The sequence below is a fragment of the Hippoglossus hippoglossus genome, chromosome 1, assembly GCF_009819705.1.
Source record: "Hippoglossus hippoglossus isolate fHipHip1 chromosome 1, fHipHip1.pri, whole genome shotgun sequence".
Lineage (NCBI taxonomy): Eukaryota > Metazoa > Chordata > Actinopteri > Pleuronectiformes > Pleuronectidae > Hippoglossus > Hippoglossus hippoglossus.
In genome coordinates, this window is record NC_047151.1 from 18,929,462 (window position 1) to 18,950,225 (window position 20,764).

A 20,764-nucleotide genomic window follows, 5' to 3' on the forward strand; every position below is an offset into this window, starting at 1 on the left:
ACACTTGGCATGAAGCGAGGTGATGGTAAACATTGTGTTTACTGCATCAACAAAACACTCATTTGGAATATGACTCTGGAAATCTAACATTTTGTTTTGAAACGTGTTGGCTATAATGCAAACATGTCACCAGTTCTCTTTGCCAGGATGAAACAGATCTACTAAAACTTGAGTGGGGGGGGGGGGGAAACTGAGAGAGATGCACTAATTAGTGAGAGTCATTTTTTGCTGACGCTGACTCTCATGCACCATCAGCCTCTTTTAGTCCTGTCTACTCTTAAACCCTGCAGGCTTTCTCCTGCCAGGCCCTCCATCTGCCTGCATCTCTGTCCTGTTCACTGCAGCAGAGTCAGAGAAATGGAAACAGTAAATATGTTCAAATATCACATTTGGTGCTGTCATGTATATATTAAGTGTTATGTGCATTAGGGAGATAAAAAACAACACCAATAATTATTGCAATATAATTTTCATCTGTAACAATATAAGGAAAGTTCAATGTATATGAATATATTGCTTTTGCATGAATTGATCTATGTCAGATTTTTATCAAGTGTTTGTTGAATTTAAAACCACAACCTTCACTCAGGAGCAAAAAAAAAACTGTCTTTAAACCTTAAAAGAAATAGTACAAGGAATATATGTGAGTGAAAAAAGGAAGTATTTACTAGAAAATGGGGGAAATGGATAAGGAGATAAAGACATCAGCTCTATCAATATAAAATATGAGTACAAATTCAAGATAAAGGTGAATTACACTGTAAAATGTTAAAATGTAAACCCACTGTGTAGTTGCATTTTCTCTGTTATTTTTGCATCTTCCTTCTCTCTTTTTGTTTGTTTGTTATGAATATAAGCATAAAAGCAATGAAGAATGAAGTGGAAAAAACTTAAAAGAAATAATACAGAAAATATATGTGATGGAAAAGATTGTTTACGAGTGAAAGAAGATGTATTTACCAAAAAATGGGGAAAATGGTTAAAGTTTAGAGATAAAGACATGGGCTCTGCATACGATCAATGATCAAGCTATTATCAATACACATTTTTAAAAAATCCTAATAAAAGTGAATTAAGCCCTCATTTCTTTTTCTTAGTTTTTTCCTCCTATTTCCTTCTTTCTGTTTTGTATGTTTGTTATGAATAACTGTACGATGACTCCAGCGTGGAAAACTTGGAAGAAATAATAAGCGGCTGCCTCTTTGTGCAGCGAGGCTCCGAAAGGCGATTGTGGCATATTTACAGACCGAGTCCAAACATCAAACGGTTTCCTGTTGTGCCTTTTGACATTTAGAGAGAAAAATAAAAAAATCCAGCAGGCTTTTGAAATCGGGCTGTTATGAAACCAGCGCGGTCATGTGATGTCTCCTCTCATCATGATGACAAGTTGGAAGTCTGACCTTCCGCCAGCGCGCAGTTCTCCACGCAGGGAGACCGAGGACTGCAGTACAGCGGCAGTGCGCTTGAGGCGACACTAGGGGCGGAGTTTGACCTCTCAAGTCTCAAAACATCACTAATCCGCGTCGGACACTCGGGCTCGGGCCGTCAGCTGCAGACGCTCGTGGCAGAAAAGGAAAAGATCCGGGACGAATCTCCATCCGAGCATCGTTGTCCCGACGGGATCTGCGCGGTGCCATCGTCGGACGCGGGCTCGGGCTGTGTGTGCGCCCTGTGCGCGTGTTGCAGGGGCTGAGTGCTGCACCGTGGCAGATAGTGCGTTACATGCGTCGGGACGTGTCTGCAGTCATCTCGAGCCGGGTTTTGTTCGCAGGTTTCGGGCAGAGGTGCCGGGATCTGCGCGTTGACAGCTGCGCCGCGCTGCGCCCCCAAGCTCGGGGTCTCCGCTCCTCCGAGAGGTGAGTCTGCACAGCGCTTGTTTTTTTTTATTTTACACCCAGAGGTCTGCGTGCGAGTTGCGGCATATCTGCGCTACAGTGGCTGAACCGGGCGCAGTTCCCACATGCACAGTTCACCGTGGGGCTGGTGGAGCCCTGGCTGCTGCTGCTGCTGCTGCTGCGGTGGGAGCGCGCTCGTCGAAGCTCCTGATGAACCAGGCAGGAAAACACAGGGTGGTTGTAAAAGGCCCGGTCAATAAAGGATTTATGTCCTCTCCATGAACCCCACACGGCAGAGATGGTGTTTGTGTCACAGGCCTGAATCACATGGTGTCAGAGAGGCTGGTGCACAAACACATGGCACCGACACAGGCTTTGAATATGGATTTTAAAAGGCGAAAAATTGAAGAATATTCATGTAACGCGTGATAGTGTGTTCCAAAAGTGAGTGGGATTATATTCATATATATATACAAAACAGCACATGCCTTTAAAAGTTTGACATCATGTTGAAATATTTTGTATTTCTCATCTCATCATTATGGAAAATACAAATTTGTCAAATCATTACAAATGTAAACAAAGCAAAACAGCATCAGAGCTTCAGTTCTGTTGTTCAGATTGTTTTTTTGCCGTTGGGTTGAGCCTCTTTGTTTTGTTGTGGACTGAATAATGGAGTTTAAAATTGAATGGAGCAAACAATGAATTTCAAATAAGACCAACAACTGTTTATTTATGAGCCCTCTAACTACGTATTATAATGTCACATCATTATCATACCCACAAGAAAATAAAGCGTTCCAGAGCAAAGACAAATCGTGCACCATTCTTGCAAATTGGAATTTAAGCAATGTGGCACCATTTTAGGTTTTTATTAAAATAGTATTGAAACCTTTCATTCATAAACATATTGTAAGCTAGTATTATAGTTATATTATAATGGTTGAAATGTGTTTGAATATATTGCAACACTGCCCGTTCCATTATTATTCAAGCAGTGGCTGCGTCGAGCACAAATATAACAAGTCCAACAATATCTGGATATATTTACGTGTTAAAAGTTGAACAGGGGTTATCTTTTCTTTTCTATGAGCATGTGTAAAGTATTAAAAACAGTTAAAATGTTGTTGTGTTCTTGCATCAGACTGTGGAGGGTTGTGAAGGATGCAGATCATGGAGGAGGTGCAGAACTCCGCTCAGGTCTTATGTTTCTGAGCAGAGATACTGTATTTAGAATTAATGGTTTGCGAATGAACAATGCAATGTCCATGGAGTTTGCAAATGCTACATTCAGCAGCTGTTTCACTGAGGAACAACCTTTCATTGAACTCGTGTTTGTGTTTTTTCTTTTTGTTTATGTTCAGATGCAGTAAAAGGCCTCTGCACCTCTGAAGCATTACTCTGCTCTTCATGCTTTAAGCTGCACCTCAGACTTCACTGAGTGCAGCGGGCGGTGGTTAACCTCTTCCTCTGCTCCACCCACAGACTCTTACCAGTCGCCATTCGATGTCCAGCAGCACACGGCTGAAGCTGCCCTGTGGCTGATCCCGACGATGCTTTCCACCAACCGCTCCGGAGGCGCGTGGGGATGAAATGGTTGGAGCCCGTGGCCAGACCGACACACCAGCTCCCACCTCCCAGTATGTCCGGCTGCAGCAAGTCTCCCTCCAACTCTGGAGAAGGTAGATGACACGACTCGACTGTCATGTGACCAAAACATTAATTTTGAAATAATGACGTAATGAAAACTGGGTCCAAGATGAACTTATTTATTAATTTATTTATCCAGATCTAGTTATTTTACAGGATTGAATATGTTGATCACTAGTTTTCTTTAAGTTAGTTTACATTTGAATTAAAACATATTGTTGCGATGAAAACAACCGCAATTTATTATATGTTTTTAGGTCATATATCGGATGTAAATTTCTTTAAAAACACAACCAGACATCCTGTATGTGGACCACTGAGGATTGTGTTCATCAGTTGCAGGCTCTAACTCCATGGCCTGGGTGAAGATGTTCAAAAAACCTGGAGGGGGCCTGAAAAAGTCCTACCAGCCTGGGAGCATGCTGTCACTCGCGCTCACCAAAGGCCTGCTGAACGAGCCCGGGCAGAATAGCTGCTTCCTAAACAGCGCTGTTCAGGTGAGAACCACTTTCCATTAACTCTCAATGACTTAATAAATACTTAGAATGGCACTCAGTAGAGCACATATCTTCACTGAGGCCCAACAGTCCCCTTAAATTCACTCATGCTGCACCATGACCCAATTTCACACACTCGTAGATATAAGTCCCCGAAATATGGTTGATCGTTTTCATCAAGATCCACGAAATATTCTCTGGGATTTCAGAGAAAATGTAAAAAAAAAAAAAAAAAACCTATTTCACAGGGTTGAAGAAAAAGGAAAAAAGGGTTAGGGTTAATTCATGTTCCATCCTTCCTGTTTCATGGAAATCTGTTCAATAGTTTCTGCGTAATCCTGCTGACAAACAAACAAACAAACGGGTGAAAACATAACCTGCTTGACGGAGATTAACAAACATTAAATTCTCCTTCTAACATATGCCCTCTCTTATTTTGCAATTTTAGTTTTAAACACTGCAATGAAAGCAGGATAAAATGCCTCTAGAGGGCAGAAGTGGGCCCCAAAACCAACTCAGTAACAAACTACCGCATACAAACAAAAATCTCATTCTGTCGACAAACATATTGGGAAATATTATCTCAACATTTTGTGAGAAACAACTATATAGAAAGAATCCTACCAATGTTAACTGATGTTTTATTCATATTTCTCTCAGTCAACTCCTGAATGAAATGTCTCGAGCTTGTTAGCTACAGTTCTTTATATTTCCACTGGCAGTGTCTCAGTGGCTTGTGTGAGCTGGATGTAGTTCTGCCTGTGTGGGTTAGATGGAGCTGATGGGACTCAGACACATGGCACCAGCAAACACAAATAATTAAAAGCTGTGAAAATCTGCAGATTCCAGTGTTAATTTTCAGTTGCTTTGGCAGAACTAGCAGCAAATTTTTTAACTAGACTGAGATTCAGCAAAGCACTTACCTCAGCCAAGACTGACACACACCAAATCGCACACATGCACAGATATCAGTCCTCTAAACGTGCCTGTTAGTTATGCAGCCAGCAGTCAGAGGCATCATGTTTTCAGGTTGTCCGTCCGTCCGTCCGTCCCATTCTCTTGAACATGATATCTCAAGAACGCCTTCAGGGAATGTCTTCAAATTTGGTTCAGACATTGTCTTGGACTCAGGAATGAACTGATTAGATTTTGGTGGTCAAAGGTCACACTGGCCTCACAAAGCAAATTTTTTGCCTTTTGAAAGTGATATGTCTGGAAGACCATGAAGGAATCCTTTCCCATTTGGCACAAACATTCACTTGGACTGGAAGCATTAACTGACTGGTTGCCAAAGGTCAAAGGTCAAGGTGACAGCGGCCTCACAAAATGTGTTTTCCTTATCGTGATATCATAAGATCAGTTTGAGGGAATGTCTTCAAATTTGGTACAAACATTCACTTAGACTCAAAGATGAACTGGGGTAAATTCATAAACACATACAGTATATGAATCTGGAAAAAAGAAACTTTGTTGTGGAATATATTAAATATGTAGACGGAAACTGCGCTGGTTGGCGGAGGCATACTACCACAGTGCGTTAATTCTAGTTTTCATCCATTCTCGATCCATGAATTAAACCATGGGAAATTGGAGATAATATAAAAAATCTATCCATCTCACAATGTTAAAGAAGGTGATAAAAAATCTTGCATCAAAATTTACTGGGTTCTTTCTTGGCTCGTGTCCCATCCTCGTGAGTGATCCTGCTGAAGGATGAGAAAAAAAAAACTCTGACTGGGATAAAAAAACTGGACCTACTTGGTGGAAGTAAATGTAAAAAGGCATTAAATTGCAGGTTAAAATAAAAAAACGTTCTGATCTGTCCCCACAGTTTGAGCGTCTGAATCCCTTGAATAAGTTCTGCTGCTGTTGATTCTTCACAGGTGCTTTGGCAGCTGGACATTTTCAGGAGAAGTCTGAGGCAGCTCTCGGGTCACTTTTGTCTGGGGGATGGCTGCATCTTCTGTGCTCTAAAGGTTTGTAGCTTCAATTTCTTTAAACACAGCCCTAATCTTGGTAATCAGGGATAGTTTAAACAGTTATCATTGTTTTTTTGTTTTTTTTCAGAGTATATTCAGCCAGTTTCAACAGAGCCGAGAGCGCGTGCTTCCCTCCGACAGCCTGCGGAACGCCCTAGCTGAAACCTTTAAGGACGAGCAGCGCTTCCAGCTGGGCCTGATGGACGATGCTGCTGAGTGCTTCGTAAGTAGACACTCAATCGCAATAAGACATTTCCACAGTTACTGTGTGTTCAATAATGTTGTGGTGCTTCCTCCTCTGTGACACTGAAGGTATAAGGAAGCAGAAGCCACTGACAAAATACCTCCGCTCTGTGTACGCTTTATCTACCGTATGTAAAGGTGCAGTTTGGCCTCTTGTTTTTTTTTGTTACATATTGAAGCCCTGTTAGGATGTTTGTTTTTGTGTCTGTATAGATCCTAGAGCATCTACAATTCCTTTATTTGTTTAGGTGTGCAGGTAGTTGGGGAAAAGAGGAGGAGACCTCAGTAGAACCTGACTTATATGTATTTGTTGGCCGATAAAATCTGCTGATATGAGCCTTGCACAGAAATATCGGTATCTGTGGTTTGGTTTGCTGATATGAACCCATATAAAAACTTTGCATAATGCAATTATTATTTATATATATATATATATATAGGTAGTTAAATTAGAGTTGACGTCATAGGAGTCATTGCAAAAGATTTTTTTTAAATCTGCTTATATCTCAGTATTTGTATTTTCTCACTCCCTAATATCGGTATTTATATCGGCCCCCAAATATCCATATGAGTCAGGCTCTAGACCACGACTGGTTCATTAGGTTTGTAAGGAAACACACTGAATTTTGAGGGTGTAGATGGACACAATCCTTTAATCTCTGTGTTTCTAACTGTGCAGTAGTGCTGTGTTTCATGTGTGTTTGCACGTCGGCCATATTGGCTCTTTTGTTTCTTGTCATCCTTTAGGAAAACATCCTGGAGCGAATCCATTTACACATCGTTTCAGACACAGCGACTGATGCTTGTTCATCCAAATCCTGCATCACACATCAGAAGTTTGCAATGATGCTTTATGAGCAGGTAAATAACATTTTCTGAGCTGTTCGTCATTTTATTTGTTAAATGATAAAATAGTGCAGGAATGTACTAAGGTAGATATTAATGGAGATAGACTCCTACAGCTGCTCTAACAAGCTGTTTTCATTTTTATTTCTTAATGCACATGACAACTTACTCAGATGTAAGTATAAAATATAATCATAGATTTTGTGTTTTTTTTACAGTTTGTGTGTCGCTGTTGTGGTGCATCTTCAGATCCACACCCGTTCACAGAATTTGTACATTATGTCTCAACCACTTCTTTATGGTGAGTAACTTATACTAATTTCAGTATCAAGGATCATACAAAATGATTTGATTACAATTATAAGAATCTTAAAGAATATTAAAAAGACATGTAATGTGAACAAAAAACTGAACTTTATAATCTTCCTAAATTTAGAACTGGAGACAGATCTGTTGTATTTGATTGCATTAATTTGTAGTGGTGAACACAATCAAGAGGCCACGAAGCATGAAGCAAAGAAAACACAAATGCTTCCGAATATAAAACTCAAATTAAGAAAATAAACATAATTGCTTTAATGTTTATTTTTTTTCATTGTTAATTCTGTAAAATAGAAGCTTTCATATTGCTGCATATTGGCAAACATGTATACAGATTCTGATTTATCTCTGAAAGGCTCAGTATCATTTATCAGGCTCAAATATCAGTTGGCTTTAGTTAGGTGTTTTTCAAAAATATTTTGATCATATTTATAGTTTTTCTGTTATTTTTATTCCGTGCAGCCAACAGGTTGATCGAATGTTGGGTAAGAACGAGCGGCTCAGGTCCGACATGTTTGGAGAATTGCTGCAGGCAGCAAACAACACAGGGGACCTCCGCAGCTGCCCGGTATGTCCTTTAGCATCGTGCATTTTAATAATGTCTTTTTTATTGATAAACGAACAAATCTTGTGGTGTCTCAGAACTTGAACCTGTTCTGTCCAAAACATCTGATCAGAATTTAGCCTCCGACTGGATACAGGCAGCTGTGAATTCATAAAACAGCCACGCAGCTGATTGGTTCGCATGATACTGTAAAACAGAACCACGAAGAGAAATATTCCTGTGAGTGTGCAGAGTACACTGTGTGCTCTCCGCTGTCACACTGCACTTGAAGCAGCCGGAAGGAGATGGTGCCAGACTAGTGTTAGGATATAAATAGCAGTCAGAGCTTCACTGTGTTTTCTCTCATCTGTATTTGCTGCCACTGTCTTCCTCTTCACTCTGCATCCCTGTGGTGAAGCCGACTTCTCTGTTTCCTACAAAACCTAGTATTCCTCCAGAAATGTGACACTAACTGTAATGACACTAATATGCAGATAATAATAATAACTGGCTCTGCTCCATCTGAGCGATAGCCCTGATTTGGGGAGTTTGAAGTAATGAGTCACATGAGAGAGAGAGAGAGAAAGAGAAAAAGAGATAAAACCACAAACTGAAGCACTACTGTGGAAATAAGCTCATTTATTTCACACAGGGATTTGAGAATAAAACATGAATTTTCTCTCCTCTCAGTGTTTTCAATCGTGTTTGCTCAGCCTAGCACACAAGAAGCAGGTGAACCACTAATCTCAGCTCAGTCACAAGTGAAAAACAAACATTTTATTAACATAATGACATCTTATTATGTTTTGTTTTTAAACAAATGATCTGAGTTGATTTTGGAGGTCAAAGGTCAAGGTCACTGTGACCTCACAAACACTGTTTTGCCTCATGAACGTGTTATCATAAAGGGGCCTCAAGAGAATCCTTTGCACAAATGTTCACTTAGGCCGACTGGTCAAATTAAAGTGGTCAAAAGTCAAGGTTCACGGTGAGACTGGAAATAAACGCACGTCGACAGAAACTGCACTGGTTGGCGGAGGCATACAACCACAGGGAGGTAATTCTACTTCTTCACGTTTTGCAGAGTGACTGTGGTCAGAGCATCAAGATCCGCCGTGTGCTCATGAACTGTCCAGAGATCGTGACCATAGGATTCGTGTGGGACGCCGAGCAGTCGGATCTCACGGACGATGTCATCCGGTCGCTTGGCCCACGTTTGAACCTGTGTGGGGTAAGAGGCCTTCAGACCTCGTGTGCTGCTTGTAAGCGCCAGATGACAAATAAGAATTCATCATGTTCACCATCTTTATCCATCGTCACTTTGTTCTGAACAGAACAATCTGCCTGTTTTATCTGGAAAAAAAATTAAATAAATCACATATCCACAAAATTACACTGATCACAGTTTGGTTCTAATATACGAGAAATGAAGGTCAGTGTGTTGTAATCCTTAAAAAAAAACAGGCTATCAAAACCACACACACAAATTATATTCTCATAGGATTTAGCATCTGCCAGAGAGAAATATGCAGAGATCAAACTTCAATTTGCTCTCTTTCAGCTTTTCAACCGCGTCACTGATGAAAATGCCAAACGGAGCGAGCTACATCTGGTGGGGATGATCTGTTTTTCGAGTAAACATTACTCAGCTTTTGCCTATCACACCAAATCTTCAAAATGGATGTTTTTTGATGATGCTACTGTAAAGGAGGTTAGGAACCCTGCTATTAATCTGCTTTAGCCCGGTTCAAATGTCGACTACCTGTCACTGTCGGTCACATGCTCTGAAATCACACTCGTCTTTCCCTCTAGATCGGATCCAAATGGAAAGACGTGGCCTCTAAATGCATCAGGGGACATTTCCAGCCTCTTCTCTTGTTTTACACTAATCCTGAGGGAAGTCCAGTGTCCAATGAAGACGCACCGAGACAAACCACAATGTGTCCCCGCTACAAAGGCCAAGTAAATGGTGACGTGACAGGTAAGAAAATCCTTCAGATATCAGCACGTCCTTTTGTACTGTATCAAACAATGTGACAGATAAAAGCACTTGTCTGGATAGCAGGGACCTTTAAATCATTACTGGGACATCTAACACTAAATCAATGGAAGGTGAATTTAACAACAGATCACTTGAGGTTAAATTGATGTTAAACAATCCAAATGGAGATTCAAGAAAGGTTTTCTTTATTTGCCTCTGGAGACATGATGTTTTCTTCCCGTCCATCTCATGCTTGTGAACACGACATCTCAAGAATGCTGAGAGGGAATGTCTTCAAATTTGGTACAAGCATTGAGTTGGACTAGAGGATGTACTGATTCGATTTTGGTGGTCAAAGACTTGGATTATATAGGGGGACGAAAAATTCCTCATTTATTTTAATTTATCTCAATTTCTTTCCAAAAAAAACTATTCATATCTATCTTTCATATGTGAAAGTACCATTAAGTGAAATTAAATGAGAAACGATGCCCGTTCCTCTGACAATAATGATGTCACTCCGAGAGAGAGAGAGAGAGAGAGAGAGAGAGAGAGAGAGAGAGAGAGAGAGAGAGAGAGAGAGAGAGAGAGAGAGAGAGAGAGAGAGAGAGAGAGAGAGAGAGAGAGAGAGAGAGAGAGAGAGAGAGAGAGAGAGAGAGAGAGCTGTTAAACCTCGGGCAGAAAGATTGTCCTGCCCTGTGTGCTGGCTTGAACTTGACATGAGGATGATGCCTCGGTTGCACGCAGATTACCACCCACGCCTCCCTCCCTAATCCCTGCTCCCGGGGCCAAGCTCGCTCATGCTGCCGCTCCGTACTTCTCACTCCTCCCCTAGACATTTCCGATGTTTGCCTCCATTAATTTATCTGCGTGGGTTTGTTTTTTTGGCAATGGTGCCTTTGCCCGCTTAGATGGATTGTTTTGCTTTAGTGAGGTGGCCAAACACTTTGACTGGCATGGGACAGGATTCTTGTTTTTATGAAAATAAATGTAAGTAAATGATATTTAAATTTTTTTTCAGAGTCAAACATGGTTCAGATTGAAACCTTACATGTACTATTTTCATTATTTTCCGTTGTCCTCTTTGGTAAATTATTTTAATTAAGGTTTACTGAAATATTGTAAATTTGTCCTGCAGTATATAGTGGTAGGAGTTTTTCTTACTTACTATTAGTACTGAGTTTTACAACTTTCCCTGCAGTATTTTACTGTACTGATATTTCTAGCTTGAGAGTTTCTGTATAACTTCCGGCACTGTGTGTGTGTGTGTGTGTGTGTGTGTGTGTGTGTGTGTGTGTGTGTGTGTGTGTGTGTGTGTGTGTGTGTGTGTGTGTGTGTGTGTGTGTGTGTGTGTGTGTGTGTGTGTGTGTGTGTGTGTGTGTGTGTGTGTGTGTGTGTGTGTGTGTGTGTGTGTGTGTGTGAGCGTGTGTAGGGTAATTATGTGGTAGTTGTGTAAGTTGTGTAAGTCCAATGTGCTGTTGTATCCTTTTTCAGTAGAACTACGTAAATGTCAGCATTAGGCTCTGTAATCCATAATACTACAGCTTACTCACTGCTGTTGCAACATGCAGCAGCCGTGCACATGCACACAGCATTATGTATTTATATGCCTCATATTTCAGAGAGGCCTCAGACATAATTTCCTTTTCTTGTCATCTGTTTATTATGTCGTCAGATAATTTTTTTCAATGTTGATCTGAACAAAATACAGCTCTAATTGCATAAAAACACAAAAAAGCCAACAATGCTGCAAAAAAGTGGTCCAACTAACTAATGTGCAGAAAGGAGGAGTTGAGTTATAAAGGTGAAGGTGGCAGCTGTTTGGTAAATGTGCTGATAGGGAGGCAGATTTCCGCTGCAGCTCAGTTTCTCACAGTTTCTCATAGTGACCTTTCACGTCGGTTTTAGTTGCGCTGAATGTGTAATGAGGAAGAGTCAGTACAGATGACTTTAAAATGTGGAGTCGGAAATGTAGTGTAGGTTTGTCAAGCAGTGCATCACACACTATCACTTTATTTCAACCTAGAACAAGTTGCAGGGCCGTCTGAAAGTGGTCAAAGGTCAGAGAGTCAAAATTACTTACATTTGTCATAAATTTGAAGAAATTCCCTGCCGGTGATCCTGAGATATCACGTTCACTAGGTAAAAATGTGTTCATGAGGTCACAGTGACCTTGACCATTAACCACAAAAATGTTATCAGTTCATCTTTGAGTCCAACTGAGCTTCTGTGCCAAATTTGAAGAAATTCCCTCCAGGGATTCTTGAGATCTGGTGTTCACAAGGACAACCTGAAAACATAATGGCAGAGGCATAAAAATGAAGAATTGAAGGCAAAAAACAGGAAATAATTAAAAGCAGTTTGAACACCTCCATTCTTAGGGCAGGGTAAAACAAAACAAAATAATTTTTTTTAAATTATTAGAATAGTCGGTAGGATCAGAGCCAGGATTTAAAAAAAACTTTGTACAATAAAATGTTAAAAGGTTCTAAATGAATTCAGAGCCCACGTCCTGAAAAAGCTCTCTCATAGAAATATGTTTAGCAGAGATGGAAAAGAGGAAAATCAGCCAAATATCACAAACTGGTTCTTCTTTTAAGTTTCATGATGTTTTATGCAGTTTTTGAGAATGTATCATCATTATTCATGACCTGGTTCACTGATGTCAGCAGTAAAACATTTAAAATGCAAAAAAATAAGTCTGTTGATTTATTTTTTATTTTTTATCCTTTAGTGAAACATCCCCTCGGCAGCCCTAAAAAATACCAGGAACCTTTCATGGAGAATTTACAGAGGCCTGGTGAAACCTCAAGAAAGGACCGAGGGCATCGGAGAACGGATCCGTCGCAACACAAAGGTGCCCTGTGATATTAAAGAGGCAAAAACAAAGACATACACCTGCTGTACGTCACAACATGTATGAAATTGTATTAATCCAAATGATCTGTGTTCACTTTGTGTAGAGACGCCACACACGACATCTTCATCCCCTCCAGAGAACGGACTGAGGCCTTCTGCAGACCACAAATCCAAAAGCCACCAACGCACTGAGAAGTCATCAAACCATTCGAGCAGAGGGTCCCAGGAGCCTCGAGGACAGTCTGTGGGTACGCAGGGCGGGGGGCAGAAAAACAACCCCTCCCCGAGTCGCTACGATCAGGAGGGCTGCCAGGAGCAGTGGGACAGAGGGGGAGGTGGAGGAGGCCGCAACAAATCCAAGTCCACTTGGAGACCCATACGGGAGGTGTTGAACGTGGACACCGTGCTGAACGAGCTGGAGCAGCGCCGGCAACAGCAGCAGGACAGCCCACGGCGCGGCAGGCCCTCCCAGGAAAGGGTGCACGCCGAACCCAGTCGAGACCGCGAGAGGGAATTTGTACGAACCAGAGAAGATCGGAAGCAGCAGAAGTGTTTGATGACCATCTACGAGGACGAGCAGAGGCACGAGACCGAGAGCCACAGCTCCGTAGAGTCGGAGAGCAGGGCCAACCAGCAGAGGGGCGGCCGGCTTACAGGCGGCCCCAAGACGCTGCTGCGGAGCGACACCTGGATCATTCAGAGGACGGAGTCCGGCTACGAGAGCAGCGACAGACTCAGCAGTGGCTCCACCAACCCGGATTCACCGGGGGTCGATGGCTTTGCTGTTAAAGACCAGAGATCAACACCAGAGGCACAGCTGCAAAGGTAAGAAACAAAGACTTTATATACGTTACATATAAAAGTAATAATATTATAAGGTAACTGAATACAACTCTGATTGAGTCAGTGCTGGATCGACAGAGACCTACTGCTACCTTTAAATAATGTTTTTCATCCAGTAATTAGTCATGACCCTGCCATATGGCAAGTGAAGGAAGGATATAGTTTCCATCTTGCTATTTTGATCTCATCCTCACTCAGAAATACTTTAGATTTCCTTGGAAACTCTGGTAAAACTGGATGACAATAAAACACTGACATTACCTTTCAAGTAGCTTAGTAGTTTGTGTAATATCAATTGGGAAGATGACACAAGCTGAAATATATTACCAAAGCTTAATTCTTGAGATTGTGGTCGAAAAGTAAATTGCAACTTCTCATTACAAATTAATATAATGAACACTTTATGATATATTGAGATACAAACTACAAACAGTAAAATTGTGTAATATGATATAAAGTTTTAATGCTGTTGTATATATTTAATTATATGTATTCAAATTATTATATCAAGATATAAAGCTGTTTTAATTTAAAGCCTTCTTTAATGCTTAGTGTGAATTTATTTTAGTGTTTTTCATGGGTCTATGTTTAGTATTTTTTGAGGCTGTGCTAATTATAAAATCTGCTTGAGAAATGTTTGGAATAATTTTAGCCTTTTTATTTCCAGCCTGCTGCATCAGAAAGGAGACGATGCAAAGTCAAGTACAGCGTCGTCACCTTCACACAACGGTGAGTAACAGTTCATAAAGAGCTGCGATAGGTTTTATGAGAAGAGTTAAAATCTTAGCTGGTATTTCAAGCAATATGTGAAATGACCACAACCAGTTTTAACTTACTATAAGTAGTATTTTAAGATTGTAATTAGTTGGGTAAATTTAGTTTACATCATATTGTGGCCTGACACTGTCTTGAAAACTGTTTGCAACAAAGTTCACATCGATCTCACATAAAAACACAAAGAAAGACGATGGGCCGTAACCAAAGGAAAATGATGAACTGAGACACCAACAACAAGTAAGATGAAGATAAATTCAAATTAAAACAGGATTTAGAGAATTGAAGAACGTGTGAATGTTCAGCTCAAGTTCAAGAACAGGATACACACACACACTTGGTTAACCACAATAGGTTAAGTATTTATGCACAACTCTCGTTTTGTTTTCCTCCTTCTATGTATTTATGTTGTTATTTGTATTTGTCGTTATCTGTTTGCTGAAGTGGGATCTGCCTCTTCTGCTGATAGTGTGAGAGTAACTGAGGTTTGATTGTCTGAGTTGATTTCTGAACTCGGCCTGGTTTATTTAACCTCTTCACCAAGTCAGCGCCGTAATCGCACAAAAACTCATTCAGATAGCACAGCTGGACATGGCTGCTGGCATTGTCATAAATATCTTCTCTGTTTCATGTCGTTCTTTAAGTCCGCTGCACTTGATACCCAGTAGAGGCCGCGTGTGCGTGTGCGTGTGTGTGTGTGTGTGTGTGTGTGTGTGTATAGAGAGAGAGCCTGTGTCTCCAACCAACAGCTAAAGCTTCTATCCTTGCATGGACCTCTCCAGGGCAACAGCAAAGAAAAAAATAACACATCTATTTTTAAAGGGAAGGAATTCGGCACCACACTGCCTCTCGCTGTGCTGGTGCACGAGGGGTGAGCACGATCACTGGTTCATCCAGCTGTGAGAGGGTCCAGGGAGGTTACCACTCTGATACTGCCACCTGCTGTCCTGAGAGGACGGCAGCTTCTCAAATCTGGACTTAAATCTGTTTACAGAGTCACATTATGGGGACTCGTCTGAAAACAAGTCCCTGTCACATAAATCATTATATTTTAATGTGTTAAGGGTTAGGGTTTAGGTTCTGTCTGTCTGTCTCTGTGTGTGTGTGTGTGTGTGTGTGTGTGTGTGTCTGTGTGTGTGTGTGTGTGTGTGTGTGTGTGTGTGTGTGTGTGTGTGTGTGTGTGTGTGTGTGTGTGTGTGTGTGTGTGTGTGTGTGTGTGTGTGTGTGTGTGTGTGTGTGTGTGGATAAGGGTATAGTGAAAAAATAATCTGAATTCAGAGAAAAATAAATCTGAATTATAAGATTAAAGTCTGGAAAATGCGATTCAGCAGAATTCTGACTTTATTCTCAGGATCCTGAATTAATCTGAATCATTTCTGGGAAAATAATACACTCCAAGTTTAATCTCAACACTTGTTTTTCTCTCACTTCCTGAATTTGTTTTAAGGCAGATGTTTTTTATTTGTTGTTATAAAGAGGTTGTTATTTTTATCTTCGGACAAGATTTCTACCTTCTAATCAATATTCTATCGAGCCCAATAATGATTTTGTGCTTTATACATCCTCTGCAAAGTTTTAATCTAAATACTGAAAATAAAATACATAAAGTGTCCAGTTATTACAGGATGTAAATAGTTAATGCCGCAATAGAGAAGACTTTTCCAACAGGACTGCTATCTCCTTTTTTACACTATGTTTTAAAATCTTTATTTTATATCTTATAGGTAAACATCATGCCAAACCTCAGGGAAAGAACCATGACCAAGTTTCACATTCACATCTGAAGTGCAGTCCGGGTTCAAGGTAGTGTCCTTTATTTTGCAATTATTTAGCTATTGTCGAAAGACGTAGAGTCAAGAATAAAACATGAACATTGTATTCAAGTATTTCAATAATACTCCATCATTTTCTGATACAAACACTTTTCCCCACAGACGGAAATCAAAGTACACGTCTGGCACCTCCAGGAAAGCTGTGTGTTCAGAGCGGGACTCCACTGGGGGTGAGAGCTGGCCGAGTGATGAGCAGGAGCTGACGAACTGTAGAGAAAGTACAGCCCTGAGGCACATCACAAAAACCAGCAGCTCCGAGTGGAACAGCTCCGACGATCTCGCTCTCTCGGAGTCCGAGGACAGAGAGAGTACTTATCGCTCCAGCAACAGCGAGGCCGCCGCCTCCGATCCCCAGTGTCCTCACATAACGCTGCCCTACCAGCCTCCCTGCAATGTGACCGCAGAGCCCCTGAACAATCAGCGTCAGCTCAGCACTACGGGGTCGCCTCACCTCCGACCCTCCCAGCGGACCTCTCCTCACCAGGCGGAATCCAGCCACACCGTGTTTCGCCCGAGGATGCTCCAAGAACCCTTACCGCCGAGTCCTCGTCTTTCCTCCACGTCCTACGTCAGTCCTCTCAGGAGGCCCGACATGTCCGGCCTCCGAACCTTCTCAGATGCAAGCTCCAAGTCGGGCTCTGACCTGGAGAGGAGCACGCCGTCGTCATGCGACAGCGAGGAAAGACTCGGCGTAAGCAGAGCGGAGCAGGCAGCGGCGGCTCAAGAGGTTTCTCTCACAACATACTTCACCGTGGATAACTGTATGACGGAAACATACCGTCTCAAGTACCACAACCAGAGGCCTCTTGTCCTCTCAGCCACGGTGCCGCGGACAGTGGTTACGACGGAGCGCCGAGATACCAGCCACACACTCCCCCCCGACACACACTCACAAGATGTGCCAAAAACCAGACCTGAAACAAGTAAGCCTCCCCCTGTATAATATACACATACACTGTGAGATGTTTAAAATCAGACTTCAGGGATTTTATCAACTGTTTACACTGTAGCAGCGGTTACTTTAAACTAACTTTAAACTAACTAATTACTTTAAACCAACACGATGTAAAACAGCAGATTTGATAGTTCACTGACTTGGAATAAGGAGAATGGAGCCTCTTTCATTCCCACTCCTCATGTAACTTTGGTGAGCGGGTACGATCTCCTGTGAGAAGTGTGCAGAGATAGTTAAATTGTCAGGTCCAGAGTAATGCTGAATTGTAGATCAGTTTAAAAGACGTATATATATCATTAAAAACCAGTGTTTATCTCAAATATTCAGTGGGACACTTTGGAAATATGATGAATTCTGAACGGAGTTTGGTGGATTTATTACAGTGGCAGCTCTTCTGGTTCAGGAGGCCGAGGACCATAATATCCCAACAGAATGAATCTCCACATGTGGCTGTAGAGGGCGCTGTTGCTTAATACAAGTTGTACAGTGTTGTTTAATATATCTCTTGTATATTTTAGGCCAGTAGGGACTGTTATATGGCAGATTTAGACTTTTATAAGATATCTGCATCAATGTAATGAAAACAACCTGATTTGTCAAATATGTGTTCACTCTTTTGAATCCATTAATAGCTTCCAATTTATTTCTGAACTTTGTGCATTTATATCACAATATAAAACTGTATATTACCCCAATGGAAGGTTTTATTTATATCACCCACTTCTACCCAAAAGATATTGACGAATTCGAAGTGACAGAAATCCGTTGTCTTCTCTGTTGTGGTGTGAAACCTGTATAAAACATCATCTCTCTTTACAGGCCATAATAGCAATAAACCCACTGCAAAATGGAACCCGGTGACGGCCAAAGGACTGGACGATCGTGGTTTTTTATGAGTGTTAAGTCAGTACGTTTTGTTTACAAAGATGGACTGTGGTCAGTTGAGAATTAACTGGATGCCAAAGAGCTTAGGGAATGGAAAGATGTTCTGAAGCGTGACATCTCCAAACTGAGTGGACTTTATTTATGCAAGCTTGTCACTGAAGAAAAATGTCTAAAAAGCTGTTACGTATTGTGTGATGGATTTTCAACTGTCACATTTATTGTCTTCCATTATCCTGCGGCATTGCTGCGAGAAGATTTTAGTTTTTACCAAAATCTAGACTGTTTCCAGTTTGCACAAAAAGAGTCTTTTGGTCACTTTATGTCAAGTTTAAAGTGTTTTTTTCTTTATTTTTACAGCAGTTCTGCAAAAGTGCTGCAGAACTGTGATGTACTGATACAGGGGGGGGGGGGGGGGGGGGGGGGGGCAATGGTGAGCTACCATTAGACTGATTGTACTGTGGTATGAGGTGTGATAACAAATCACAGCACGATGACGTGAAGTGATTTGTTGAATTTACTTCATCAGAATATGATGTCATTCTACTTAACGAAATAAAACCTACCGGTCGAGGTTTGACTCTTCAGCAGCGGGTTGGAGATATGGACTGTTTAAAAAGATGGATGACACGTCTCCACTTCCACTATCCAGAAATGTAGCTAAAATATCCTGGATACGAATAGAACCATCTTCCTCATCTGCACAGTGGTGATGGAGGAAGGAACTGCGGCACCGAGGTCTCGTCGATACATGCGTTTGACCAATCCTGAGTCTGTCTCAGCTGTCAATCATGATGTTTAACCCCCATTTTTATAGCATCAAATTACAATTTAAAACCACCTACTGGAAAAAATGTACATTTAAACAAACATCAGTGTGATAACAACAACAACTACCTAAAATGGCAGAAACCATCTTTAGGGAAAAAGTTATTTGAGTTTGGCTCAGGCGACATTTTTCTCTCCGAACTCGTCTGAGGCCGAGAGAAATCTAATCGAGCCCGACTTTAACCGTCTGGGTCATTGTGCCCTGATGCAGTTGATATGAGCCGCACTAAAGCTCCCTCTTCCTCACACATGGTTATTACTCGTTTTCCTCAATGGTAAACATGCGCAGTGTATAAAAAAATCTGTCCTGAGGTGCAAGGGTCGAGCAGCCACGTTCTACTTTGATCCATGTCCCATCCACTAACATGGAGGAGGCAGGGTTTGTGACTGCTACTCCTGCTCGCCAGCAGGTGGCGATCAAGACATTTTGGCTTCACTTTTTGGGGAGCCGTCATGTCGTCCATCTTTACAGTCGATGATTGGCGGTAGTGTCACTAAAGGAGGCTGAATTAGCGAGACTGAGATGCTCGTTGACTTTCTGCTGATCGAGGGCTTTGGCTCACCAGGGAACAGACGTGGCAACACTTTGATTTAGTTAGTGATTTGTCTCATCTGTTATCACTTATCAGCTCTTTCACAACATTTATTAGTTGATGAATGAGCGACGGCTGACCCCTGACAGTCCACCTCCTCGGCTGTAAAACAAAAAATTCTTGTTCATCATTTCTTCAAGTGATTTGTTCATTTCTTTGGGAAACAAAAAAATCATTGGTTGATTTCAACCAATCGCTGATAAATATGTAGAGAACTTTCAGAGACAGCCCTCAGGTTATGCGTCACTAAATACCATCATGTAAACTTGTGTAGTCGAACCTCGATCCTTCTAATCCTTTTTTTTTTAAACTCACAGTGATGTCAAATTGTATTTTCTCAGTCTTCCTGTTGAAGTAGAAATATTTAAACAGGTCTGTAATGCAGGTATTTTCCTAAAGATGCCAATATAGGTAATTTGCCTATCCGATATTATTATTATTGACCGTACAACAAATATTCTTGTCAATAGGATTAATGTTCTAAAACCTGCATGTGGCCTTTACAGAAGTCTTAATAGCTGCGTGTACAGCTTGAGCATGAGCATGAAAATACTGGACTGAGTCCAACGAACAGAAATTCTATTTGATTTTACTTAATTGTAATACAGTAAATTCATTAAATGTCATTTTGTAACTGCAGTTGATTTGGAAACCTTTTAATGCTTGAATACTCTGTTGTTTATGAATCCATTGTAAATACAAACATATAATGCGAACAACACGACTGTCCGAGACAAACTATGCATCCACTGACGGTTACTTTGAGATTATGTTAACGGCACATTTCAGTGTTTTTTAAGCTTTGTATTGTGTCCATCAGACATTCCTGAGAATACACATTAAAAAGAAATCTGTGTTTTCAACTTCTCACTTTTCTTTTGTGCTACACTAAATTGCCAAGTCTTTTCCTGAACATCCTGCCATTTATACACGCACGTGTTTCGTTTTGTTTATTTTATTTGCATTGTTGTCTCTCAATAACCTTTCTCAGCTGCACACACTGAGTCACTATACTTCATGTTTGTGTCCGACATTGCGGATAATAATCACACCTAAAGTAAATGGGAGCATCTTGCATTTTTCATCTAATGTTTATTGACACTTAAATCTATGAAAAAAGAGGCATAAAATGTACCTCAGCAATTTGAACATTTATTTGAATTCAACTAAACGCAGTGACACATGCCTTTAAAAGACTTGATTGTGCTGTAGTGATTATAATTCTATTTTTACTGATCACTTCAAGATATCTAATCTATTCTCCAGATAATGACATCAAAATTGTTCAATTACTGGACGTGA

At 41.0% G+C, this 20,764-nt stretch overlaps 1 protein-coding gene across 4 annotated transcripts; it reads left to right on the forward strand.

The window, feature by feature from the left end:
• Window positions 1-1,265: 1,265 nt before the first annotated feature.
• usp53b (ubiquitin specific peptidase 53b) lies at window positions 1,266-20,573 on the forward strand. 4 transcript variants are annotated; one of them, XM_034568626.1, is made up of 17 exons: window positions 1,266-1,856; window positions 3,321-3,517; window positions 3,822-3,982; window positions 5,866-5,958; window positions 6,050-6,184; window positions 6,952-7,065; window positions 7,269-7,351; window positions 7,834-7,939; window positions 9,000-9,146; window positions 9,477-9,626; window positions 9,728-9,896; window positions 12,631-12,753; window positions 12,860-13,580; window positions 14,266-14,327; window positions 16,097-16,175; window positions 16,307-17,127; window positions 17,543-17,969. In XM_034568626.1, exons 2-17 carry the CDS (start codon window positions 3,424-3,426, stop codon window positions 17,593-17,595), a joined length of 3,111 nt encoding a protein of 1,036 aa, XP_034424517.1. In that variant the 5' UTR covers window positions 1,266-1,856; window positions 3,321-3,423; the 3' UTR covers window positions 17,596-17,969. The 4 variants fall into 4 exon arrangements, with proteins under 4 accessions (XP_034424517.1, XP_034470774.1, XP_034469978.1 ...); XM_034614883.1 differs by lacking the exon at window positions 17,543-17,969 and adding an exon at window positions 17,979-20,573 and having other exon boundaries at window positions 1,268-1,856; window positions 12,631-12,736; window positions 12,864-13,580; XM_034614087.1 differs by lacking the exon at window positions 17,543-17,969 and adding an exon at window positions 17,979-20,573 and having other exon boundaries at window positions 1,268-1,856; window positions 3,828-3,982.
• The last annotated feature ends 191 nt before the right edge of the window (window positions 20,574-20,764 follow it).